At 36.6% G+C, this 23,992-nt stretch overlaps 1 protein-coding gene across 1 annotated transcript; it reads right to left on the bottom strand.

Moving 5' to 3' along the window:
* Positions 1–17,287: 17,287 nt before the first annotated feature.
* LOC145773890 (kelch-like protein 7) lies at positions 17,288–18,856 on the bottom strand. The gene has a single exon (XM_082585013.1). It carries the CDS (start codon positions 18,854–18,856, stop codon positions 17,288–17,290), a length of 1,569 nt encoding a protein of 522 aa, XP_082441139.1.
* Between the last annotated feature and the right edge of the window lie 5,136 nt (positions 18,857–23,992).

The raw sequence follows: 23,992 nt of genomic DNA, 5'->3' as shown, positions 1-23,992 counted from the left end.
CGAAAGGTTTTTTCAAATAGTTTTGTTATCATTTTTTTGTGTTCCGGTAGCTACCTCCAACGGTTGCGCTTTGAGAACGTGGTTTTAGCAACTACTGAAATTTGTAAAGAATTGTTTGCGCTCCAGTAGGCCTAGGCCTAGGATTGAAAAGCCTAACTATACTATACATGTTGTGCATCAACTCAGATGTCGCAAAATTTTATCATTTGATGCTGTGATTTGTAACTTTGAATTGCAAAAAGTCCAGAAAGGGTTGAATTAAATCAGGGATGTCCAAAGTCCAGCCCGCGGGCCAACTCCGACCCACGAGACGTTTTTGTATGGCCCGCGCCTGTTGTTATACAATGTGTTATTTTTGGCCTGCAGAGTGCATACACACAAAAATCATATAAATTCAACTTGCAGTTTTCAGAAAAATTATTGTGGCTGTTGGCCCGCGAACACTTATTATCAAATCTGGCTCGCGTGGGAAAAAGTTTGGACACTCCTGAATTAAATGTTTGGTTGAACTATTTTCGTTGCCTGTATGGTGTGTTTACGAAGCTTTCTAGACAAAATAGTTTGCCTCAATGGCATTTTTGCTGCAAGTGTAATCCAGTGATTATTGATAATTTTTACATTGAACGAAGTTTTTTTCATGCTGAAGAAAGTAGGCTAATTTCAGCTTAACACGAACATGCAACGCAAGATACAAATTAGATGTATATTTGCTAAAAAATAATTATGGGGCCCAATTTTCGTATTGTTTCCCGACCAGTGCTGACTTCTCTCGGAGGCCCTGGTGACAATGCTTCTTGTTGTGCATTTTTTGGCCAGCAAATTAGTCTTTTTTGCATTGATTAAACGTCTATAGATCTGAGTTTTTAAAATTAACATTACTACGGCAAAACTCAGGCAATTGGTTGTCGTCGCTTTCAATAGACATTAGGTGAAAAGTAGGCTCTAGCTAAAAATTGCAGTGTACCTTATGTTTAAGTCAATTAAATATTTTAATTGTTGTAAGTTGTAACCATGCTACCTTCAAGCATACCAAATGTGTAGTTTCATGCCTCACTTTTTGCATAAGAATGGCGTCTGGCGAGCAATCTCTGAACGGTTGTATGAAGTTCAAGTATAAGTTTAAAAACATGAACTATGGTCCAGGAGGGGGGGGCATTTTCGGACCCGGAACGATTTTATGTGCCGAAAACCTTGCCAAGGGACCTTGAAATTTGAAGAAAACACAGTGTATGCTTTTGTCATGTTGCGTTTGCATCATACCTAACTTTGGAGACAACAATTTTTTGCTTTATTCGAGAAAACGAATTCTTGATAGTTTCACTTGTATTTTTTCTTCCTTTAGTCAGTTTTCATTAACCTTGTTATTTCTTTAGAGGCGTCTTGCTTTGGAAACCAAAAAATCTCCCTGGTACTTGGTCTAAGTGATTATCCTGGGTAGAGACATGGACTATAAGTAGATCCCCCGAATTTTGTTTATTGTTGTTTATTCACAACCCTCCATTCAATTGCGAGATTGTTGTCCTTTTGTTGCAGTCTCCTTAACAAACTGTGGTTTATATTCTTGCACATCATGCGATGTCAAACATTCATATATCCATAAGCTGATAAATTTAGTGCAGTCGTTTTTACTTTACTATAAGATTGCGTAGTCTATTTTGTGATCAATTTAATGTATTTTTCTTGTTTATGTCTATGTGACGTTGTTATTACGCAAACTAGAGTGTGCCTTTCACAGCAGTGTTGCAATGAGCCAATAAAAATCATTTTTATTATTTCAGGCATAAAATTTTTGTTTTCACTGCGTACGATCTGGCTAACAACCCATGCGTCGGATGAGAGGGTAAACTGATCCACCATTTTAGAATTTCTGACAATCATTAGTTAGTCTTACCCAAACGTTTCGATCAGTGGCATCTTCACGCATCTGAAACTACGAAAACCTATAGCTTGGAATTGCAGATTTATTATGCCGTCTTCTGCATGTTTTCTTCGCTTCTGCGTACCCGCACCAAAGCTGATCTATTCAACTTAAATTTCTTCAGTCTGCTAATGAATATTGTGAAAAGATCGACCCCCTTCCGACCTTCTTCCACTTTATTTTGTCTGCGTCAATTTAGAAAGTGCGTGTCACTGAGTGTCAATAATGACTTTGAAATCCACGTAGTCAATCACGACCAGCGGTAATCGAATGATATTTTCAATTATCAGATTAGTTAACGTATAATAGTCTTAAAATATGTAAAAATAATTTCGAACAGTAGCGTAGCCAAGGGGGGGGTTTTGGGGGTTACAACCCCCCCCCTTTGGCACGCGTGTGACGTCACGATATTGAGAATGATGCTTTCAGTCTAAAAAAAAATTGCCTAATTTTAAACAAAATTGCATTAAAAGAGCGAGTTTTGCCAATACCAAACATTCAAACATCTCAGCCAGGCATTAGCAGCAAGAAAACACAGAGACTTAGCTTTTTTTCCGAAAAATGCCGAAGAAAACATGATCTTATCCTTTTGCTGTGCTACCGGACAGCACCATTTTACAGAAATATTTGTACCGACATTTTTGTTGAAAATGCTCTCAGAATGCACCAAATTCAAAGTAATTTTTCAAAATTTTCTGGGGGAGGCCCCCCAGACCCCCCGCCGTTGGGTTGTCAAAACCCCCCCCTTTCAAAATTCCTGGCTACGCTACTGATTTCGAAATATTTTGTTTTGTCGCAAGGTTCGGTTATTTGCCTTTATTTCGTTTCAAAATAAATTTCTTTGTGAAGATTTCGTTTCAAACTACTACCCATCACAGACATAGCCGACTTGTATCTTAGCGTGGCAACCACGGCCGTTTGAGAGGATACTTTTGGTCCGGTACTAACTCGGGGCCCCAAATCAAGACAGTTTTTAAGACAAAAGCAATCTATCCAAGAATACGCGGTGTTTTCTTCAAGTTTTCGAGCCCACTGAAAAGGTTACTGGTCTCTAAAATCATCCCGATTCAAAAAGTACCCCCTTGTCAACGCTGCTGGTGACAACTACCGGCATGGGTTTATAGTTACCATTTGACCTGCTCGGATGCAAAGAATCAGCTTTGATGAAGGTTGAGGTTTGATAGCATGTCTATTTTTACTATTTAAGTCAGGGTGGTCCAATCGCGGGCCGCATGCGCCTCGCGAACACTTTCTGCGTGCCATATTTTCCAGTTTAGAATTTACAGGTGTTATGATAAATATCTTCACGACTTCATTCAATAATTTATTTTTACCTTTCAGTAAGCTATTTCAAATGTCATGTCGTTGCTAGGTTTTACCGTCTAGTAGCCTTCCAGTGTAGTCCGCGAAATTTTTTTTCCCCACAAGATTTCTGTCATCACACCTTTCTATAAGAAACTTAACATACTGAAGCTTAAAGATTTGTACGAACACGAAACTGCTAAATTCATGTTTAAATTTGATACGGATGTATTGCCTCTGCCTTTCGCACACTACTTTGAAAAAACCAAACTCATGTATAATGCACGTCTTACTAGACACTCTTCCAATGATTGTTATTTTGTCCCACGTTACGCCTCATCCCGACTCCAGCGCAGCATTAAATATGCCGGAGTGAAAGTCTGGAACTCCTTACCAACGAGCTTGCGTAAATTGTCATTTTATTCTTTTAAAAAACAACACAAATATTCACTCATCGCCAAATATTAGCACGATTAATTTTGTATTACCTTTATGCTACCGATAGACTACTAAATATATTTCTCTGTGACCATCTTCTAACACCTTGTCTCAATTTTCGTTATTGAATTATTCTTATCGCAATTTTAGAACTTCTATTAGAATCTGGGGTATCTGCTTGACTCGAAGACCCATGGTCTCTTCGCAGATTCCCGTTGCTGGAAATTCCTTTTTTATTGCTGTATTTATTGTATTATATTTACCTACAACGAAATAAAATCAATCAATCAATCATTGATTGTAGTCACTTTAAAAGTAAGATTTTCCGAAAGTGTTTTGAGAGATTGGTCGATTCAGATTGCGAAATAACTATAGTATTTGCGGTATTTGCCAATGAAATTCTGCAATGATAATAAAATATAAGCTTTTCCTAACCCTACTTTTTTTGAAAAGCTCTTGTGCACCGCAAAAACTAATTTAAAGAAAAAAAAAGTTTGATTTCGACGGGCGTCGAACCCTCGTTCTCACGGTCACTAGGCAGGGGATGAAAACACTGAACTAACCGTGCCAACGACAAAATGTTGCATTCACATGGTTTTAATACAAACTTTTACCAAAATATGTAAATGAGACAGAAATCTCGTGGGAAAAAAAATTTCGCGTCCGGGAACATTGTGAATCTGGGGTGGTAAAATGATAGACCCTCGGCCCCAGAGGCTCACACGACGACGACGACCGTCTTAACCTTCAAGAAAATTACCACAATTTTTCCTCAATTGTACAGTATTTGTTACAAAACGGTAGCTTACGGATTGTCACTAACTCACGCTCTGGAATTCATTCATTAGAAAGTAGGCTAATCAGGCTTTTGAGAACGTGTTGTTAGTTGGTGAAAAATAAAGACTTAACGGTAGTCTAACACGTGTTTAGAATTTGGCCCAATCTTTAAGAAAATATGAATAATCATTAAACTAAACTACTGTAGGCTACAGAAATATACGTGTTTTCTCAAACTATTTACGTCGTTTCCACAGGTTTTCAGAATTTAATATAAGTTATAACCTAGGCTACTTGTTATAACTCATTTCGGTGATGATAGCCTACAAGCTACTTGGAAATTGTAGGCTAATAGTTTATTGCATAAAAACAGCGGATCTTTTAAGCGCCTGATTAAGCTAAATGTCTAGGCTAACTAAAATCTAAATGATCGAAAACCAGTTTACTCGGAGTTCATCTGTGAATCAGTAGCCTAATCAGTGAATTACGTTTTGTGAATAAGAAAAAAGTAGTCCGTAAAATTATTTGCTTAATCAGTAGATTTGCTTAATCGACGAATAGCCTAATCCATCGTTGGTGCAGCCAACCCTCGGCAGGCTACTTTGTTGACAAAAAAAGTAAGTCTGACGCTAGCCTAGTTGAAGGCATGACGCACTTTAGGCTAATTACCCAACAGGAACAGGATCACTCGGCTGTTTCAAATAATTGCCATTAGGTGTTGACATTTTAAAAGCTGCCAGATCACAGCTTATGGTGACTATCAGGCTAAATGCCATATAGTTGCCTAGTCAGAATTGAGGTGAGTTCTTGCGTGGAAAGCTTTTTATTGAGGTAGGCCTATCATAAAAAGTTTCAATAGCAAAGATGTTTAGCCTACTACTCGATATATTCGATTTTCGAATTTACAAAAAAGAAACATATTTGCTACTATTTGAAAGAAAATACACGATTTATAAAGAAGAAATTTACAAATTTCCTTATTGCAAAATTTATCTTCAAGCCAAGTCAAATTCACTCCCAAGGGACAAACTTATTTCCGGGTGAAAACCTTTGATCAAACTATCTTGTTTAGGGTACTTTCTGACAAGCCTTTGTTTTGGTATTAGTGCAATGAGAAACAGACTTCCGAAAACTGTCAGTGCAATTAGTAGAAAATGACGTGCTACCCATTTCGTCTTCCAAGAACTGGCTTCAGATGACTATCAAACTGCGGTAACAATAAGTCGAAACATGATGCGTTCTACTGGTGCAAATTAAGCTAACTATCACACGATGTAAATAAAGTGACAATCTGCTTTTATTCCAAGCAGATTGTCACTTTATACATCGTGTGATAGTTTAGCTTAATTTGCACCAGTAGAACGCATCATGATATTTAACTAAATGCCAGGTGAACAGCCTCATTCAATTTTCAGTAAGTCGAAACTGTGAAGAAATGCATCAAAATGTTGCTGTTATGTTGTCAATCGAAAGCATGTTAAAATTATATATTGGATCAGTACAATTTTTAAACAATCGAGCTCGGTCGTCTATCTATATCATGTAAGGCTGACAAAATTATTAATTCAACGTTTACCTCAAATGCATATTACTAGTCTCCAAAATCCTTCACAGACTGTTTCACCCTTTGTTGGGATTATCAGAAGATTCTTATTTAAATAGAATTATATTTAATTCATACGACTCGTAACTTGTAAGATTCTATTTGAATAAGAAGCGCCTGATATTCCATCCAAAAGAAAAAAAAGTCTTTAAAGAGTTTTAGATTAGTAAACGCGTTTGATGTAATTCGCTCTGCTTGGCATTGAGTCTTTTTTGTTGTAGGCCTATTAATAATACTGTATTTATTGTTTAATATAAGGTATACATAATTTTGAATTTAGATCAAAGTTTCTTAATTGATTTGATGCGTGTTGAAAAATGTACATAGTAAGTACACTAACTAACTCATCTTTTTTCCGAAATTTTTGGCGCTTTTAAAACTATATTCCACCATATACCAGCCATTTTTCGTGTCTTTCATGTAAGTTTCTCACGTTGTTTTATGATGACAAGACTATAGCCTTCTGCGCAACAATTGACGTCTATTGTTGTCTGATATGCAAAACGTTTACAAGACTCATACAGAGACAGCTTCCTGTTGAATGACAACGTTTAATTGCCAGGCATAACACAAAAAATATGAATAACACTAATAGGTAGTAGCTTCTAAATGCAGGCACACATCAAGCAGTTTCATTCACAGATGACCCAGCGTAGTTTTCTTGTAGTTTTATAAATGGATAACTTGACAAAGTAAAAGGTGAACGAAAGGGAAGTTACTACAGTAAAGTTACAAAGGCAGACTTGGGTTGCTTTCAAGCGAGTTCGTTTTCTGGAACTGCAAGTTATGTCAATATTCCAGACTACTGCAGAAAGGTTTAGTTGCTGGTTTCGTTGCTGCTGGGATTCTATTGCAGAAAGGTTTAGTACAATTTGAGAATTTACTTTTCAAAGCAGGTTAGCTTTCTTTATAAAACTATTTAGATATTTCATTTACTATGCAACCATACCACACAACAACCGTAACATTTTTACAACACGCAGATAAGACCCGCAGTGATCACGAAAAAGATGCGTGCAACAAAATACTGACATTACATGTTTTTTGACAGGAATAAGCTGTGGTATCGATAACAAAATACGCAGGTAATTAGAGTTAGGCCTAGTAGGCTACGAATACCTAAACAATTAACTCTGTGGAAACAATAATTTGACAATTTTACGCAAAATAAGAAAAAGCTTACCAGAACGTCAGGACAAATATCAAGTAGCAGTAATACAGTAGCCTAATAATAAAGTAATAGTTTATTTATTGTCGCGCTACACCTACGAAGGTCTTTTAGAGACAGGGCTCATTTTCAATTTTGTAATGAGAGGATGTCATTGTCATGTACAATATGGCCCGATTGATTCTCACTGCGTTACACAAGAAAGAACACAATCGGTACCGTTTTGAAGTCTTTGGTATGACCCTACCTGGAATCAATCTCAGATCTAGCAGCACTAGAGACAAAGGCGATAACCACTCGGCCACTGGGCTAGTTTCAAGTAGCAGTAAGTTGTAAATGTGGACAGAAGCAAACAATGCAACATCTCTTTGAATAGGCTACCATGTCTTAAAAGCAAGGTGCTCTGCACAGGATTTAGCCGAGTTCAACGATAGAGCAAGAGCTTGCGTGATGCTTTAGGGCAGGGGTGTGCAACCTTTATTAAAGGAGGGCCATATATAAATATCTGGGTGAAATCGCGGGCCGCACGTTTATTTAACATATGCTTTCTAGTAGTTGCAGGCACGCACGTCGCAAACCGCGGGCCGCACGTTGCACACCCCTGCTTTAGAGCTAGGCTATACGGCCGTGTGACACACGAACAAGAAGAAGTAGCAGCAGACTAGCCCAGCCTCTGCAATTGTTCACGTTAATTGTTTTCAACCGATAACCTAATGCAAATCGACTGTTGTCTCTATTATTTCAGTCTTTGTTAATTAACATCTTAATACGGTATAAGAATTCAGGAAGCATTATTAGCAACAGCTAGTCACATCTCGCTCTTTGCGCTTCCTTGTTGCAAATTTTCGGTTGCGACACAGTCTCGTGCAGCTTTCAAAACTTTTGTTCCGAATAACTAAGCTACAATTTTTTATCAGTTATTTTTTCGTTACTTGAAAAGGGCTATAGGTTATGTTCAGTTTAATATATTATGTTAAATGCCGTGTGGTTGCTTGGTTTCATCAGTTTTAATAACTAAGTTATCACCATCCTACAACAAACCTTAGTTTTAAAAAATTTCCTTCAGAATAATCGTTTGTAAAAATCCGGGGTAAAAATATTTCTGACATATCACTACAAGTAAAATTTCCTATTTATTTTGTTCAAATTTTTCTCTGTAATTAAGCATATAGGCTTTCATGATATGACTGTAGCCTTCCGGACCAGCTGTTGCTTTCGGTTTACGTTTTAGTGTTCTTATTGCAGGTTATGTTGTAAGAGTTTGTACTATGGGCTGTTTCTCGAAATGATTGAAATCATATTTCAGTTGCGGTGAAGATCGGTTTATTTAAAAATCAGTTTTGAAGGCTGACAAATTACTTTAACATTATCATCATGTCAAAGAGGCTGCACTTCATTTTGCTGCTGCTAGATATCATGCTGTCTTGTGCTGTAGAAAGTTCTACAAGTGGCAAAGGACGAAATCCTTCTAACAGAGGTAAGCAAACATATAAGATTGCAGCTAATTGAGTGTGTTAGGCAAGTTGTTGTAAAAACAGAACAAATTTGTAAAAAATCTGTGTGTTTTGCCATATTTTTTTGAAAATATCAAGATAAGCAATCAAGACGTTGCCCTGCAAATTTGCTATTTGCTTCAATAGTTTTTTTTCTCATAACTTGCGAAGTAAATTAATTATTAATTCTTGTACTGGCGTATTTAGTGCAGTGTTTTAACAAACAAATAGGTTATTAATATTGCCCTTCCAAAAATACTCTAAGGGATATGAATTATGAAGAGATGATGATGATGATAATTTTATGTTGCCACTTGCCATATATCAATTTGTAGCCTATTTGTTAGGATCTGGCAACTTACAAAAACTCTTTTTTGAAAGACAACACACCTAACTCTAAGGAATTTTTATCACTGCACATATTGTTAGAAAACAGGTACACAATGCCATATGGCATGAAAACTATGAAATTGCAAAAACAAAAACGACTTTTCCGGTAACCTCGCTCTTAGTTTGTTTGCATCACAGTTTCATTTAGGCTACTGTGCAAAATCCAATGTTTTTATGAAATTGACGAGAGGCGATAACAAACGAAATTATATTTTGATAAGTATAAGTAAAACAGATAAAACATACTAAAAAAGGCTACATATTTTTTGAAGCCAGTCAAAGCGCTTGATTGGTTTAATAAAAACCGCTTTTGATGTGACGTCACATCAAGAACAACTTTGAAAAACACCAAGAGGGTTAGAGCAGAACTATGGGTTAGTTATCAAGAAACCGATGTCATGTCAACGTTCAATGTACTGTATAACTTATTATCTCATGCAGGAAAGAGGAAATTAACTTTCCCAAAACTTCCTTTGAATGGTTTTTGTTTCATCTGAAATCGCACCTCTGTCATTACTATGACACATTTTTGCAAACCGCTCTTGCTTTCAACGTTTTTTTAACTTTGCGATTTTTATCCTCCATCCACATCAAAACAGCAGGTCTTTGGTTATATTCTGAGAGCGGTGGCATATTCATGTTGACGTACAAGCAGTCACTGATACGCAGACAACAAAATCCGTCATTTTTACATCAATTTAGCGTCTGACAGAAATCTGACGTCTGGATGGTTTGCCTTTCTAGTGATTGCCGGCAAGTGGTCTCATAGTCATGTCCCACTGCGTAAATCACCTGATGAAAGTCCGGACTGATATTATTACATCATAGATCAGACAACTTCAAGCGAAATTTATACAACTCACTGATTGGTTGTTGGAAAAAAAGAAACTAACAACAACAACAACAACAACAAAAAACTGCTTTGTGTTTTATATACGTTGCTTATTATTTGGCAAAAAGCACTTATTTTATCACTGCACAATTTTGGTTTATCACTACACAAAATGGTTATCACTGCGCCTTAGAATTAGGTAAAAAGGCAAACACGGCTTTTCAATTAGTAAATGATAAAAACACCAATAAAATAATAATTTTGAATTTCGACAAATTGTTTGTTCTAAGAGCTTTGGTAAAAAGCACGCTTCACTTTGTTGTACTACAGACAAACGAAGTTAGTTACTAAAAACATACATAAACAAACGCTTAAAAAACTATTCAAACGTTTTCAATCCTCGTTGTGTCTTCATCAAGAATACCTCACAATAATTACAGCGGTGATAAAAAAAGTAAATGGCAGTTGGGAATTCAATTCTGAATATGCGATATCTAGATAGCTTTTGAGATAAAAATTACTACAATGAATCAATATTTTTCATTTTTGAGACTACGTTTGCTCATGATGTGATAGATTTAAATTTTATAGGTTTTTAGGTAAAAAGGTACGGTATTATAACCGTGAAATAAACTTTTAAACTATCATTCCACCAGAAAACGATATCTTTTGTTCTATGAGCCTGTTTGTTAACAGTAGTTTGGTAAACAAGACCTTTAGGTCTATTAACTGAGTAATTATGTTGCTGGATGAAAAAAGGTTAAAAAATGATAAAAGTTAACAATATTATTAAACACCATGCGAATGGCAACAGTGGCTGCATTGCTTTGTCTTTAAAATTACTAGCTTCTTTTCACACGAATTTTATATAACATAGCTTAATTTTTTTCTGTTTTTGTGTTATGTTTATTTTTTTATTTAACTATTGTATAACCCGCCAGATACAAATTATGACGTTCTATTTGCATAATTGTAATATGTCATTGTAACTTACTTCACTGTCATATCTGCCAAGACATTTGCTTTTTGCTTTTTAGCAGATTGATTCTAGCCAAATGTGACCGAAAATGAGATGAAGATAAACAGCCAGAAGAAGATTCTTTTTATAGCCAAAATTTAAATTTGATTCCAATTAATCAAGCAAGTTTATTTTTGCAGGAGACGTTGTTGATAACACAGATTCTACATCGCAACTCATAAAAGCCACATCTAATCACATTAGTTCAAATGAATGGAACTGCAAATGTTCAGATGATATGACAACTTTGACAAGTACGGTATAACATCTATTGAGTCCTTTGATTGCACTATTATGTTTGCTTACAAGTCATGCTTGTGGTTAGAGTGTCCTTTGCTGAATAGGTAGAAGTGGGTTTAATATCCCTTTGAAAGTTTGAGAAATGCAGAGATTAAACTTTCAAAAATGGTGATGAACCTTATTCCTGCATGCAGTGCTTGGCACTCAGTATAGAAATGGATTCATAGTGAAAGTGTAGGCTGTGCCTTTATGCCCTGCATTAATACTGCTTTGTAAAGCGCTGATAGCAACGCATATCTTTGATGAATGCAGCTATACATATTACGCATTGTATCTTTAGGCAGCAGTAACTGGAAGGGTTGCTTTGGGGAATCAGGGGTAGCGCAATATGTCTCATTTTCATTTTTGACGCAGTTACTTTTTTCATGCCAAAGATCAACAAGGAGGGGTCCAGTTTCTACATTTTATTCGTTAGAAGGTTATGGATTGCTTCTTTTGTTCCCTACCAGCTAGCCTACATCCCCTCGATGTCTGGGGTAATTACTAAAGGGTGTTCAAAATAAAAGAAAATTTTGGTTTCCCTACAAACCGTTTTGTTTTGATATTGTTTTTTCTTTTTCGAAATATCGTTTCATTACACTAGAGAGCCGAGTCAGTAGATGTGGTGTCAATACTCCCCCGTTGTTTCATAAAGTCTTATGAAAATGGTAGGCTACTGAGAAAAATAAGAAAATTATTTGAGAAATTTTTCAAACACTTTATATTTTACAAGAGTGAAAACAATATGAGTTTAATTCTTTTACAGGTAATGGAAAAGATACTTACATTTTTGATCAAAAGATGAGACCTTCCGATCATCTCACAGATATTAACTGCGAAATCATGACTGCTTGGAGTGATGTTTCTACTCAAATATTTAACAAATCTCTTCAGCGTTCTTCATCATGTCTACAGATATTTCAGACTGAGAGGGTTTTAAGGTAAGCCTTGCTCATGCGTTTGTATTATAACCTAACTGCAAGAAAATATGACAATTGATTTTTATACTTAGCCTAGCCTACATATTCAGCGAACGTCAACAAAGTAAATTTATCACATTGCCGCCTGGAGGCTAACAGCCAACAGCCACAGTTTGTTGTGCTGCCAACCTAGTTTCGAACGATGACCTTTGCTTGATTGTATCCAGTTGCGTATTTCTGCTAAAAGACGTTTTGCATTAGCATTTCAATGACATTGAAAGGTAATTCGAAGACGAAAACTCACTAAGCGGTGAAGAAAACTTCTAGGCAGCAATAGAATATCAATGAGTCGGAAAGGAAAATTGATTTTTTATCGCTTGTTGACTTAGCGTGTGGACATTGGACAATGCCTTGATTGCCTTTCACTAAGCCAATTCATAAAATACCAATCAAATTAGTGTTGATCATCAGCTACTTCCGATTGTGAGCTTAGTTTTGTGCATTTTCTGTCTTTTTTAAAAGAGATGTAGGCTAACAAAGAAATTTTGTCATTTATCTAACATTTAACTCATCCGTCATGTTCTCATCTATCTCGCAGTGTCCAAATTTAGTCTCCATTGGACCTCTTCTCATCATCATTCATCTGAAGATTATTTATCATTTTATGTTACCAGGATCGTTGAGAGAATATTTTGGGCCCGCTAGGCTACCAATGAGATCCTAAAGCCACAAATTAAGACATTAATAATAAAAAAGCACTATATCAAAAGAATAGCCTACGTTGTGGTTTCTTCATGTTCCCGGACCCCTTAAAAAGGCTCCGAGCGCCTAAAATTATTCCGACCCGAGTTCAAAAGTACTCCCTGCACCACCTCGCCAACGCTACTGTATGTTACATTCTGACTGTTTTTTGTAGATTTGTGTTCCTTGTTGAAAGACTAAACGATACTACACCACTGAGATACCAAGAAATACTGCAATATTACAACAACCCAGAAAACCCTCTACCAAATATGCTTCAAAGACCAATAGCAAGTGAGTTGCTGCAGACGACTTCCTTTTTCCATTGAATGTGAAAATCTTTATACGGTACTGTATACTATTGTCTGTAAATTGTTTTATCCACTAGGTGCAGTGAGTGGAGAGCAATCCTTGAAGTGCATTGCTCAAACGAACACCTAGAGAGCCGAACCAGCGTCACTTAATGTTGCTGCTTTTCGTTCACAATGAACCAACTGAGTTATCAAGGTGGACGTGTCAGTTATATTTGAGTGGCTTTTTGAAGGAGCGTTGGCCACGATAGCTTACTTGGTTATTGTGGTACTTACGTCAAAGAAACTGCAAGACCAAGTGATCTTCCTCTGTCAAACTTGGTGACCAGGCCTACGTCAGTGGTCCAAAACTTCTGCAAGTATTCGAAATTTCTAAGACCAAGCTTTTCAAAGAAACTTTCCGAGTCTGAAGATAAAGATTCCCTAAATTAATCAAGTAGGCTATAAGGTCCAGGCTAAGTCTGATTATAAATTTTTGAGTAAACTCAAAAGCAATCTTGCTAAAGCACAACCACGTGCTCTGCGGGGCCTCAAAACATCTTAACCCTATAGCCTATTACCTGAGTGGTGCTGATTCAGCGCCAATCAAATAAACTTGCTTACCGTACTTGCTGACGTTAATGCCGAAGGCTTGATACAATGAGAACCTGATGATAAAGGCTAAGTATGTTGATAAATTTTTGAGTAAACTCAAAAGCAATCTTGCTAAGGCACAATCACGTGCTCTGCGGGGCCTCAAAACATCTTAACCCTATAGCCTATTACCTGAGTAGGGTAGTGCTGATTCAGCGTCAATCAAATAAACTTGCTTACTTGTTGACGTTATTGCCGAAGGCTTGGTACAATGAGAACCTTGTCTTCTTATCCCCCGATGCTTAAATTAAGTATGGGACTCGCCTTTACCTTTACCAATTTGCTGCTCAAATGACATCCATCTAAACGACGTTATTTCAAGGGTCTATTAAATATTGCTCTCGCGATTCCGCTACAAAGCTCACTAGTTTTAGACTTTTGTTGGTGTTTCTTTGATTGCTACACTTCGAGTTGGTTGCACCAACAGAAAATCTTTAAGTGGCCGATTAAGTTAATCAATCGCTTAGATAAGTTAAGATTAATTTGCGCAAAGATCATTGATGGATCAGTAATCTTCAACTCAAATCAGTAGATTTAGGTTAGGGCATAAAATAAAATTAATCTATAGAGTGAGTTTTTTCACCGGGTGATTCGATTAATCGGTAGATGATATGCTGTTAGTAGGCTACATATAGCCTAAGTCCAACGCTAATGCCTGATAATGTTCAATCATTTATAGTCTAAATTTAGATATTTCATTGGTGATAAAAAATATATAAGAAGATATTAATAGGCCTATATAAGAAAATATTTTGAAAGAACTGTCCTAGTTTTAGTGATTGCATCTAATCAATGGATTCAGTTTTGCTTCGTGGGTTCACCCTGTATATTTGAGTATACTTTTAGCCTGTGTTTGACTGTTGCTGTTTACTTTCAGTTACTGAGAGTTGTACGCCGAGTTACAAGTGCGGAGATAACGCAGTTTGCTCTAACATCCTAAACAAAAAGAAATGTCGCTGTGTGGAAGGATACAAAGGAAATCCAGAGCAAAAATGTTTCGGTAAGTTTTGTGTCTATGTCTTTGGTTTAGCTTATAAGCTTTGCCAAAATGCATCATAGGCTACCATAGTTATCAGGAAATCGAAGTAGACCTTGGTCTTTTTCCATTTCTGCTATTTAAGTTTACTATTTTTGTATAAACAACTCAATTTTAGACACCAACTAGTGTAGACATACTGTAGACATAAACTAATTGTGTACAACAATTATTGTAGACATAAACTAATTGTGTACAACAATCATTGTAGAAATAAACTAATTGTGTACAACAATTATTGTAGACATAAACTAATTGTGTACAACAATTATTGTAGACATAAACTAATTGTGTACAACAATTATTGTAGACATAAACTAATTGTGTACAACAATTATTGTAGACATAAACTAATTGTGTACAACAATTATTGTAAATATAAACTAATTGTGTACAACAATTATTGTAGACATAAACTAATTGTGTACAACAATTATTGTAGACATAAACTAATTGTGTACAACAATTATTGTAGACATAAACTAATAAAAAATGGTAAAAATGTAATTACTCAATGACGCTAGAAACTTAAACAAAACACGATGTTGATCGTAACCTGCAAAAAAGTGCTTTATTTACCAAAGTTAATATGATCTCACAAACGTTTACCATTATCGAACACCTTGTTTTGCTAGTGAGTAATTTTGAAAGTGAGTAGGCAGGGATGGAGGAACCACGTGGGCCTGGGCCCACCTACTTTATTTTCTGGGTGGGCCTGGCCCACCCACTTTTGAAAGCCAAATTTCTTTGAAAAGGTAGCGAAAACGGCTAATCAGAGAGGGAGTTCCAAAAAAAGGTCTTCACTCATTTGATACACAGTAGTTTGATTATATCTTTGATAGCTCAATGATGAAATCCAATCTTCAAACTTTTCTGTTAAGTCCATTAATTATTGATGTGTACCACGTGTGGGTGTGGTTGCGTGTGACTGGTGGAGCAATCTACCAATCAATATAATTATTCTCTATGCTCTCTATGGTTAGAACAGTGATATCATTACATATGCACGTACTGTATAATGCTGCATATTATTACTCCCAGGTGGCATTATAACTGTGTGTGTATTGTTGCCTTTTTATTTGTGTGTAGCCTACATCGCCACATTTTGTACAGCGTTATAAAGCAATTCAACAATTTTGTAAATTTTTTTGACCAAATCCGGCCCAAAAATGGAAAATTTTGCCTGTTGGCACGAAAGGCAATTATCAAAACGCAATGTGTAAACCAGGGTTTGGCAACCTTTTTCTAACAGCGGGCCAAAGCCAAACTTTACATGGTCGTGGAGGGCCGTAGCCTATTAATACTAGTTTTGATAGATTCAGAGGCATGATTTTAAGGCGTTGACGTAGCCTAATATCTTCAGAATATCGGCTAGTAATATCCTTGACGGGAATCAGCTGAACAAGTTCTTAAACATCAAAATGTTTGTTTACTGCACGCACAAATACTGCCAGCTCAGCTGCAGCTGTAGGCTTATCTGTCGTGTCTGTGCTCTCATCCATTGCCATTGCAAAGAACTGTAGATATACAATAACTTTTTGCTAGATGTTACCTTCTCCGATATCTCTTCTTTTCGTCGAGTTACGGTTCTTGTTGAAAGACTTAGGCCTATATATCTGAAAAGTAGTTTGTTTTTTTCTCTGGACATATGTTTTCAATAACATCCATCTTACACCTTTTCCCAAATTCTCCATCACTATACGATTTCTTGTCTTTTGCTATTGATTGTGCTACCTTGTAGCTAGCAAAAGAATTTTCTGGTTCATTGGTAACCTTTGTAACAGAGAAATTTGCTGTTTTAAAGCTATTTTTGAGTAGATTAACTTTGCCGTTCCTTGTTTGACCCATTAACTTGGAAAAAATAATATGTTTTGTATCATAATGGCGCTTTATGTTGAGTTCTTTGTTTATACAAACAGAAAGTTGGATTGACTTTGACTGCTGCGCCTCTGGGCCCACCTACTTTTAAAATGGTTCCTCCATCCCTGGGCACAACACAAAAACATACTGACGAAATGAATAAAGTAAAGTAGCAAGAATGGTAATAGGTATCATACATCAGGAGGTAACCTAGTAGCCTATACTCATCAGAAGAACGCAAGTTACTTTATTTATCAAATGCCTGGTGAACAGTTTCACTCTGTTTTTACGTCATAACCGTCAATGTTTGCAAGTTTGAGTGCGAAACAAAAACAAATTTTAAAACAAGGAGTATTTTTATAAGGCAATCTAAAAACCTGCATAGCTTTCACAAATCACAATCAGGCGTCAACGAAGGTATACTGAACAGAATTTTATAATTTAGATTTTAGGCAGATCTAAGAAAAATCGATGATGTCACAAACACTTGAGATGTGACTTGATGTTTTGGCAAACTAAAACCTTCGACACATTAAAATTGAACACAAAATGAGGCATAAGAATTTAATCAAATGTCAACTAAATGCTTGAGGTGTTTCAATTCTGGAATATTTGCTTTAACTTTCCAAACATTCCACACTGGATCATAAACCTCCACAGCATCTGATCCTCCTCCAGCGACGTATATTTTCCCATTTAAAACACAAGCCCCATGATTGGATCTTCCATAATTCATCTCTGCAACATTGCACCAAGTTTGGTTCCGTGGATCAAACTGTTCGACTGATCTGAGTTTTTCAATAGAACTTTTTTCGCCTCCTTTGAGATTTCCTTTGTTGCATCCTCCTATTGCATATATTTGATCATTGAGAACAACACCTGCTAGACCATACCTTGGAACTTTCATTGAAGGAAGAATATTCCAACCACCTTGGCGAGGATCGTGATGTTCAACTGAGTTTAGGTAATTGCCATTCCCATAACCACCAATTGCATATATTTCTCCGCTGGTAGAAACCAAGGCAAAGAGATAACGCCCTTCATTCATGTCATCAATGCTGTTCCATCTGTTCTCGGCAATGTTATAACATTCTCCATATCGTAGAGCACCCCATCCACCACAATTGTAAATGCGACCATCCAAAACAACAGAAGCACCACCTTCTCTCCTTACATGTGTACAAGCTAATTCCTTCCAACCTGACGCCTGGTCGTTCAAGTTTAATCTTTCCACTATGTTATTGTTCTTTCCACTTATGATGTAAACTTTCCTCTTGTGACTTGCAATAGATCCCCAAGTATGAGTAAACAATGGGTTTGGTAGTCTGGTTATCTCTTTGTTTATTAGGTCACATTTCAGTATTTGCTTTCCAGTGAATGCAATGAAGTGGTTTTCTATTTTTTCTTGAACAAGAACAGCTTGATTGCTTTGTTGAAATCGAATTCGCGAAACTGTCATTTGAAAACACATCTTAAGACATTCATGACAATTCATGATCAATTCTTCTTGACTGACAACATTCTGTAAGAAATCTCCAGATAAATTTTCAAGTTTTATTAAACTGAAAAGCTCAATCAAGTATTGCTTACGTGCATCGACGTCATGTTTGATCCATTCAATTATTCCATGGAAAACAATTTCCTCAGATGTCACATTTTTATTTTCCATTTGAAAAACTGTTTTCATGTCTGCAATTTTCAATTTGTTGAACTTTTTTTCCTTTATAAAACTTTCAAAGTTGTTTGCAATCACAGAATTTGCTTTTTCTATGAGTTTGTCAAGATTATACAAGTTCGAGAATGATCGAATATGGAGACAGTTTGTTGCATCAATTTCTTCAAGTAAAAATTCCACACAGAAGACCTTCAAATAAGGAATCTCAACGTAATTAGCTGCTTCTATTAAGTTGTACACATTCTCACTTGTGATTGTGATGTCACAAGTGTAAATGAAGTTTAAAACAGCTTCAAGTGTCTCTTCAGTCACTCCTTGGACATTTCCTTTTCCTTCATACTTTTCCTTCATTTCCATGGAAAACATTTTTGAAAAAAATGTTGAGAACACTCCAAGGATACATTTGTGTCCAGCAAAGTCATCAGATCCAGCAGTTAAAGTGACATCACAATAGTTTTTCATTTTGATCCTGTCATTGTTCAACATTGACAACATTTCTAAAGCGTGATTACTTTTATAAAGTTTAGACTTCATTCTGCTTTCAATATTAACTGGTTTATTTTCCTCTATAATCCTGTGAACACGTAAACATGCAGTTACACAAAAGTTGCATTTGAACACAACAAACTTTTATATTCCAGTGACTGCAAATGATCCTTTCAAGTAGCTACAGCACTAACAGCCTGTATACCTTACGAACGGCACAATGCAGGGATAAGGCGAAGATAAGTAAATATTTAAACGATACAATTGTTCTTGGTATGACATTGATTCAGCATCTGCAGACATTGAATCAATGTAACATGTAGCAGTTTTGCTGGCCAATGAAATGCTGATCCAGTTAAGCGGAGTCTACTGTATTAATTGTCGACCTGAAGCATATTTTTTCCCGTTTTGTCCGACGTTTTCTCAGCAACTAAATATACTGAAATCTAATTCAATCTCTCTGAACATTAGAATAATAATTTTAAAGGTGTACATTTGGTCAGTTCTTATATGGCTGTGAATCCTGGACTATATGCCCGCAGATAGAAATAAAGATTAACAGTTCTGAAATTTGGTTCACACGGAGAATGATCGAAGTTGACTGAATTGATAGTCGCTAACGAAGAAGTATGGAGACGCTCTAGGTGTACCCCTGGCGTCCTCATTAGAACAGTTATAAAAAGACAAATGACATTTATCGAGCACGTCTACGGCAAACGCGGAATTGAGTATTCGGGAATGATGAGGCCACTTTTTGGTTAAAGGTCCGGGGCGTTTACGTTTTGGAAATTGTAAGAATCTTTTAACATGGACAAAATGAAATTTTGTAAATTTAGTAAGAACAATCGTTGTGGAGCAGAGGTTTTCAACTTTTTTTGCACCGTGCGATCCCTTCAGAGTAACCCTCATAAAAGCAGATTTAATGCAAAATTTAATCCGATTTGGTTCATACCAACATCCAGTTATGTCTCGTTTCTCTGTTCTAATGCTGACTCTTTAAATCAAAAACGCCTTTTCGTGATGTTACTTCGACTTTTACTACACTTCCTCCGATTATTACTCACTGAAATTTTCCAATGCTATTGGAAACGTTGCTGACAAATCCATATTTGACATAGGATTCCAAATAACTTCGTTTTTTTGCCATAGCGTGGTTACTGGTTAACGTTAGTCTGCACAAAGCAACGAACAAGAACTAAGTAAAAATATTGAATGCTTCCCTATTGTTAAATCCTTTGCAACGTCTGAAAGAACAACAAAGTAACTTACCAGGAATACATTGAACTTCTCGACTTGCAAATCTCGCTCTTAACGATAAGATTATGAATTTACAAAATGACATTGAAATGATAGCCAGATCAACATCCTCTCAACTTGGAGAGCATGTTGTGTTTTGGAAGCTACAGATGGATGAGAAGTATCCCAATCTCAGAAGAAGTGCCTTGGGCTTAAGGGCTGGATCAACTTAATTGTGCGAGTCTGCTCTCTCGCACATGTACATCATCAAGTCCAAGTACAGATCAACAATGACTGATGACCCTCGCAGCCTGCCTACGCCTTGCAACCAGCTCCTACACTCCCGACCATGAGAAGCTGGTATTCTTGTCCCAGTGCCAGGTCTCTCACTGAGGCAAAAAGTGATTTCCATTTTTTTCAAACTCAAAGATCTATAGTAGCCTATACCTGCTTTATATCTGGTATGTTTTTTTTTTCTTTCTACTTCTGCAGAGCCACATTAGATTTGCGAGAAAACACATTTTATTCAGCAGCATATATGCAGTACACTGCTGTGGCGTTGATTTCGCTGGTAGTTTTTGATAAATCTGTGGACAGTTAACATTGTTCTTGTTCGTTTGAACTACATGTGCTCAACAAGCTTTCCTGTACTAATATTCTGTATTACTGATTTTAGCTCTGCCAAAAACATGACTAAGATTTAAATACCGTGCTGTTACTTTGCTCTTTTAAGTGGTGATATTCAGAAAAATGATTTCCTTAAATTTCTCAGCTTATTCGGGAAACATGTCTTCAAAAATGTTTAAAACATGTATCTTCAAATTAGTTTGAGTTAAATCTTGGCCTTTTTTAACAACTATGTGCTGTTTCATGTTATTTCACTCAAACTAAACAATTTCGAACAGCAGCGTCATTATTTGAACCAACTGACTTAAGATTTGTGATTAACCAGGCTGCTGTCACTAACTAAGTGTTGCCCACGTCAAAGGCCCGGAAGTTATTCCGATGACGTCTTAATGTAGCGTAAGTTCATGCTTGCTTCAAGCTATTTATGGTCTACCGAAACAAATACGTTTCATAGTAAGAAACTAAATTAATCGAGATCAGCGCACACATGACACCAGAAAAATTAATCTGTGATCTAGAGAAAAAAAAAACAGTAGAAACACATTTAGCGATATGCGGTAGCTGCAGGCTAAGGCAAAAAAACATTCTATAGAGTTGTAGACTGCATGTCAAAGTAACTGCATAGCACAATTAATCTCATGGAATGTTTAATGTAGAATAAAGTAAACTCCACTTAGTTTATGACATTGTAGGAAAATTATATATCAGTTCACAATAGAGGAACCACGTGGGCCTCCACTGGGATGGAGGAACCACGTGGGCCTGAGCCCACCTACTTTATTTTCTGGGTGGGCCTGGCCCACCCACTTTTGAAAGCCAAATATTTTTGAAAAGGTAGCCAAAGATAATCTGCAGTTTTTTATGATATAGAGAAAGTAATTTTAGCTGCAGCAAGGGTAGAGGATGCAGCAACTTTGTTTCTAAAAGAAGGCACTTAAACCAGGCTAGATGGGGATATTGATGTTAATTCTCTCGAAAACGAACTCAAGCTGTTAAAACAGATTAAACATTTACATAAATCTATCAAAACTGATACAGTTTTACCTGGAAATCCCAATGTTTAATGCTACTGCAAAAAGGTCTTTTTCGTGCCACAGACTGGTGAAAAATTACTTAAAAAGCAGATTAATCCAAGAGCACTTGAACCATAGGATGAAAAGTTGAACACATTCACAAAAACTTGATCGATGAGGTTGATCTCACCTCAATTTGCCAAGACTTTATTGCTTTCAATGATCGTATTATTAACTGTTTAGGAAAAAAATTCAAGTGTAAGTACCGTACAGTAGCAGTCACTTATATAGTGACAGTTGAAGGAACCTTGTTGTTGTTTGATACCAGTAGGTCTATTATATTTGTATATTGGTGGTGCAGCTGTTATGTAGGCCTATGCACATAATACTGCAGGCTGTTACTCCCGGATAACTTTGCTAAGTGTTAAATATGTAGCCTATATATACCAGTACCGGTAGCCTACTCCTGGTATTGAAACTTTGTGGTAGGCCTAATTAGCTGTGCACTGTTGATACCAGTATTATATTTGCATATTGGTGCTGCGGCTGTTACATATGCGCAAGAGGACACACGTACGTGTCGAAAACGTTTGAGTTTATTTTAATTGTGTTATATTTTTTGTGTGTAATAAAGTATGTTAAACCCGCTAAAGTTACTATATGTTTTATTTCTCTATGGTTCAACAAAGCAAACTCTCTACCAAAGCTTTATCACTATAAAGTAATTTAACAATTTTGTAAATGTTTTGGCCAAATTGGGCCCAAAAATGGAAACTTTGCGCTTGTTGGTACTAAAAGCAATCATGAAAACGCAATGAATAAATGATACAAAGTATTTGGAATGCAGCAATGCTAGGGGGGGGGTCTGGGGGGCTTCGCCCCCCAGAAGTTGTATTGACTTTCACTGCTGCGTCTCTGAGCCCACCTACTTTTAAAATGGTTCCTCCATCCCTGTGAGTAGGACACATATGTTTTCAGGTTTTTGCAACGCACAGATAATTAACGATCATCATTTTCCTGGTAGTTGGCAAGGAGCAATTGCACTTTCAAACCAGAGCTGTCCTGAAGGTAGGCAAATTATCTAAAACATTTTAATTAGATCTTAACATTGCTTTCAATTAGAAAAAAAGCCTTTAGTATTTTGAATCTGGTTGTAATTGGAAAATGTAGTAGGTTGTAGGCTAGGCTACTAGAAAAAAAACGTATCTTGTATTTTGTATCAAATCGTAAAAAAACCAACCAACAAAATATTACTAATTCTTAAATGTAGGTGACTTCTCCTTGCTGAGGAAAAAAATTGTGGAACAGGGCGTGAAGCCAAATAATATCTAGACTGGAAGCCTATCGCTAGACCTCATCTTAGTTTATCGCAGTTCGCCAAATTTTAGAAATTTGAGCGTTTTTTAATGCGTTTGGCACTGGCAGGTTACTTTGACTTTTGCATTTTGATATATTTTTGACGCTTTTTTAATTTTTTCAGCATTGTAAAATAGTTTAAAAACTCTTTTTTATCAATGCGCAGTAGCCTATTTACAAAACATCAAGTTTGAAAAGGCAACTATTCCGGAATTCTGATGATGTTTTTCGTAATATTGCATGTTGAGCTGATTTTGTCAACAGCATGATTACTACTATAGCCTAAGCCCTAAGGTGTTGCGATCGTGCCATATTTTAATCTGATAATGTATTAAAAAAACGTCAAGTGTCTAAAACTTGGCGTTAAAACCGTCAATATGGCAACCCTGTTTGCCATGTAAGATGAGGCCCAGCGTTTGGCCTGATAGCTCAGTTGGTTAGCGCGTGACTTCGTGAACGAAGAAGCTTTAAGATCAAGTGACGCTGGTTCGACTTTCGAGGTGTGCGCTTGAGCAACTCATTGTAAGGACTGTTCTCTATTCAGCGGCACCTAATGGATGGAATAGTTCCCCGGCAACAACACTTCAACAATCGGAAACTTCACTATGTCAATCTCGGTAACCGGTCCTGCGTCTAAAGCCTCTGCAAGTATGCAAAACTACCAGGAATAACCTATCAAGGCTTTGTCAGTTCGAGGATAGAAATCCAAAACCAAACCAGTCTAGATGCTATTACAGCGACGTCCACGAATTGGGTACGTACTTCATCATTTCATATTTTTTAGCTTTAAACGCTTCACAATTTTGAGCCCGATTTTGTTTTTTATGCACTTTAGGTTACTTTGGAGCATCAGCTGTATGCACAGCAATTGAAAGAAACA

This window comes from Aplidium turbinatum, chromosome 7 (assembly GCF_918807975.1).
Source record: "Aplidium turbinatum chromosome 7, kaAplTurb1.1, whole genome shotgun sequence".
Lineage (NCBI taxonomy): Eukaryota > Metazoa > Chordata > Ascidiacea > Aplousobranchia > Polyclinidae > Aplidium > Aplidium turbinatum.
The sequence above is the reverse complement of the archived record's forward strand: the minus strand, read 5'-3'. Positions and strand labels throughout refer to the sequence as shown.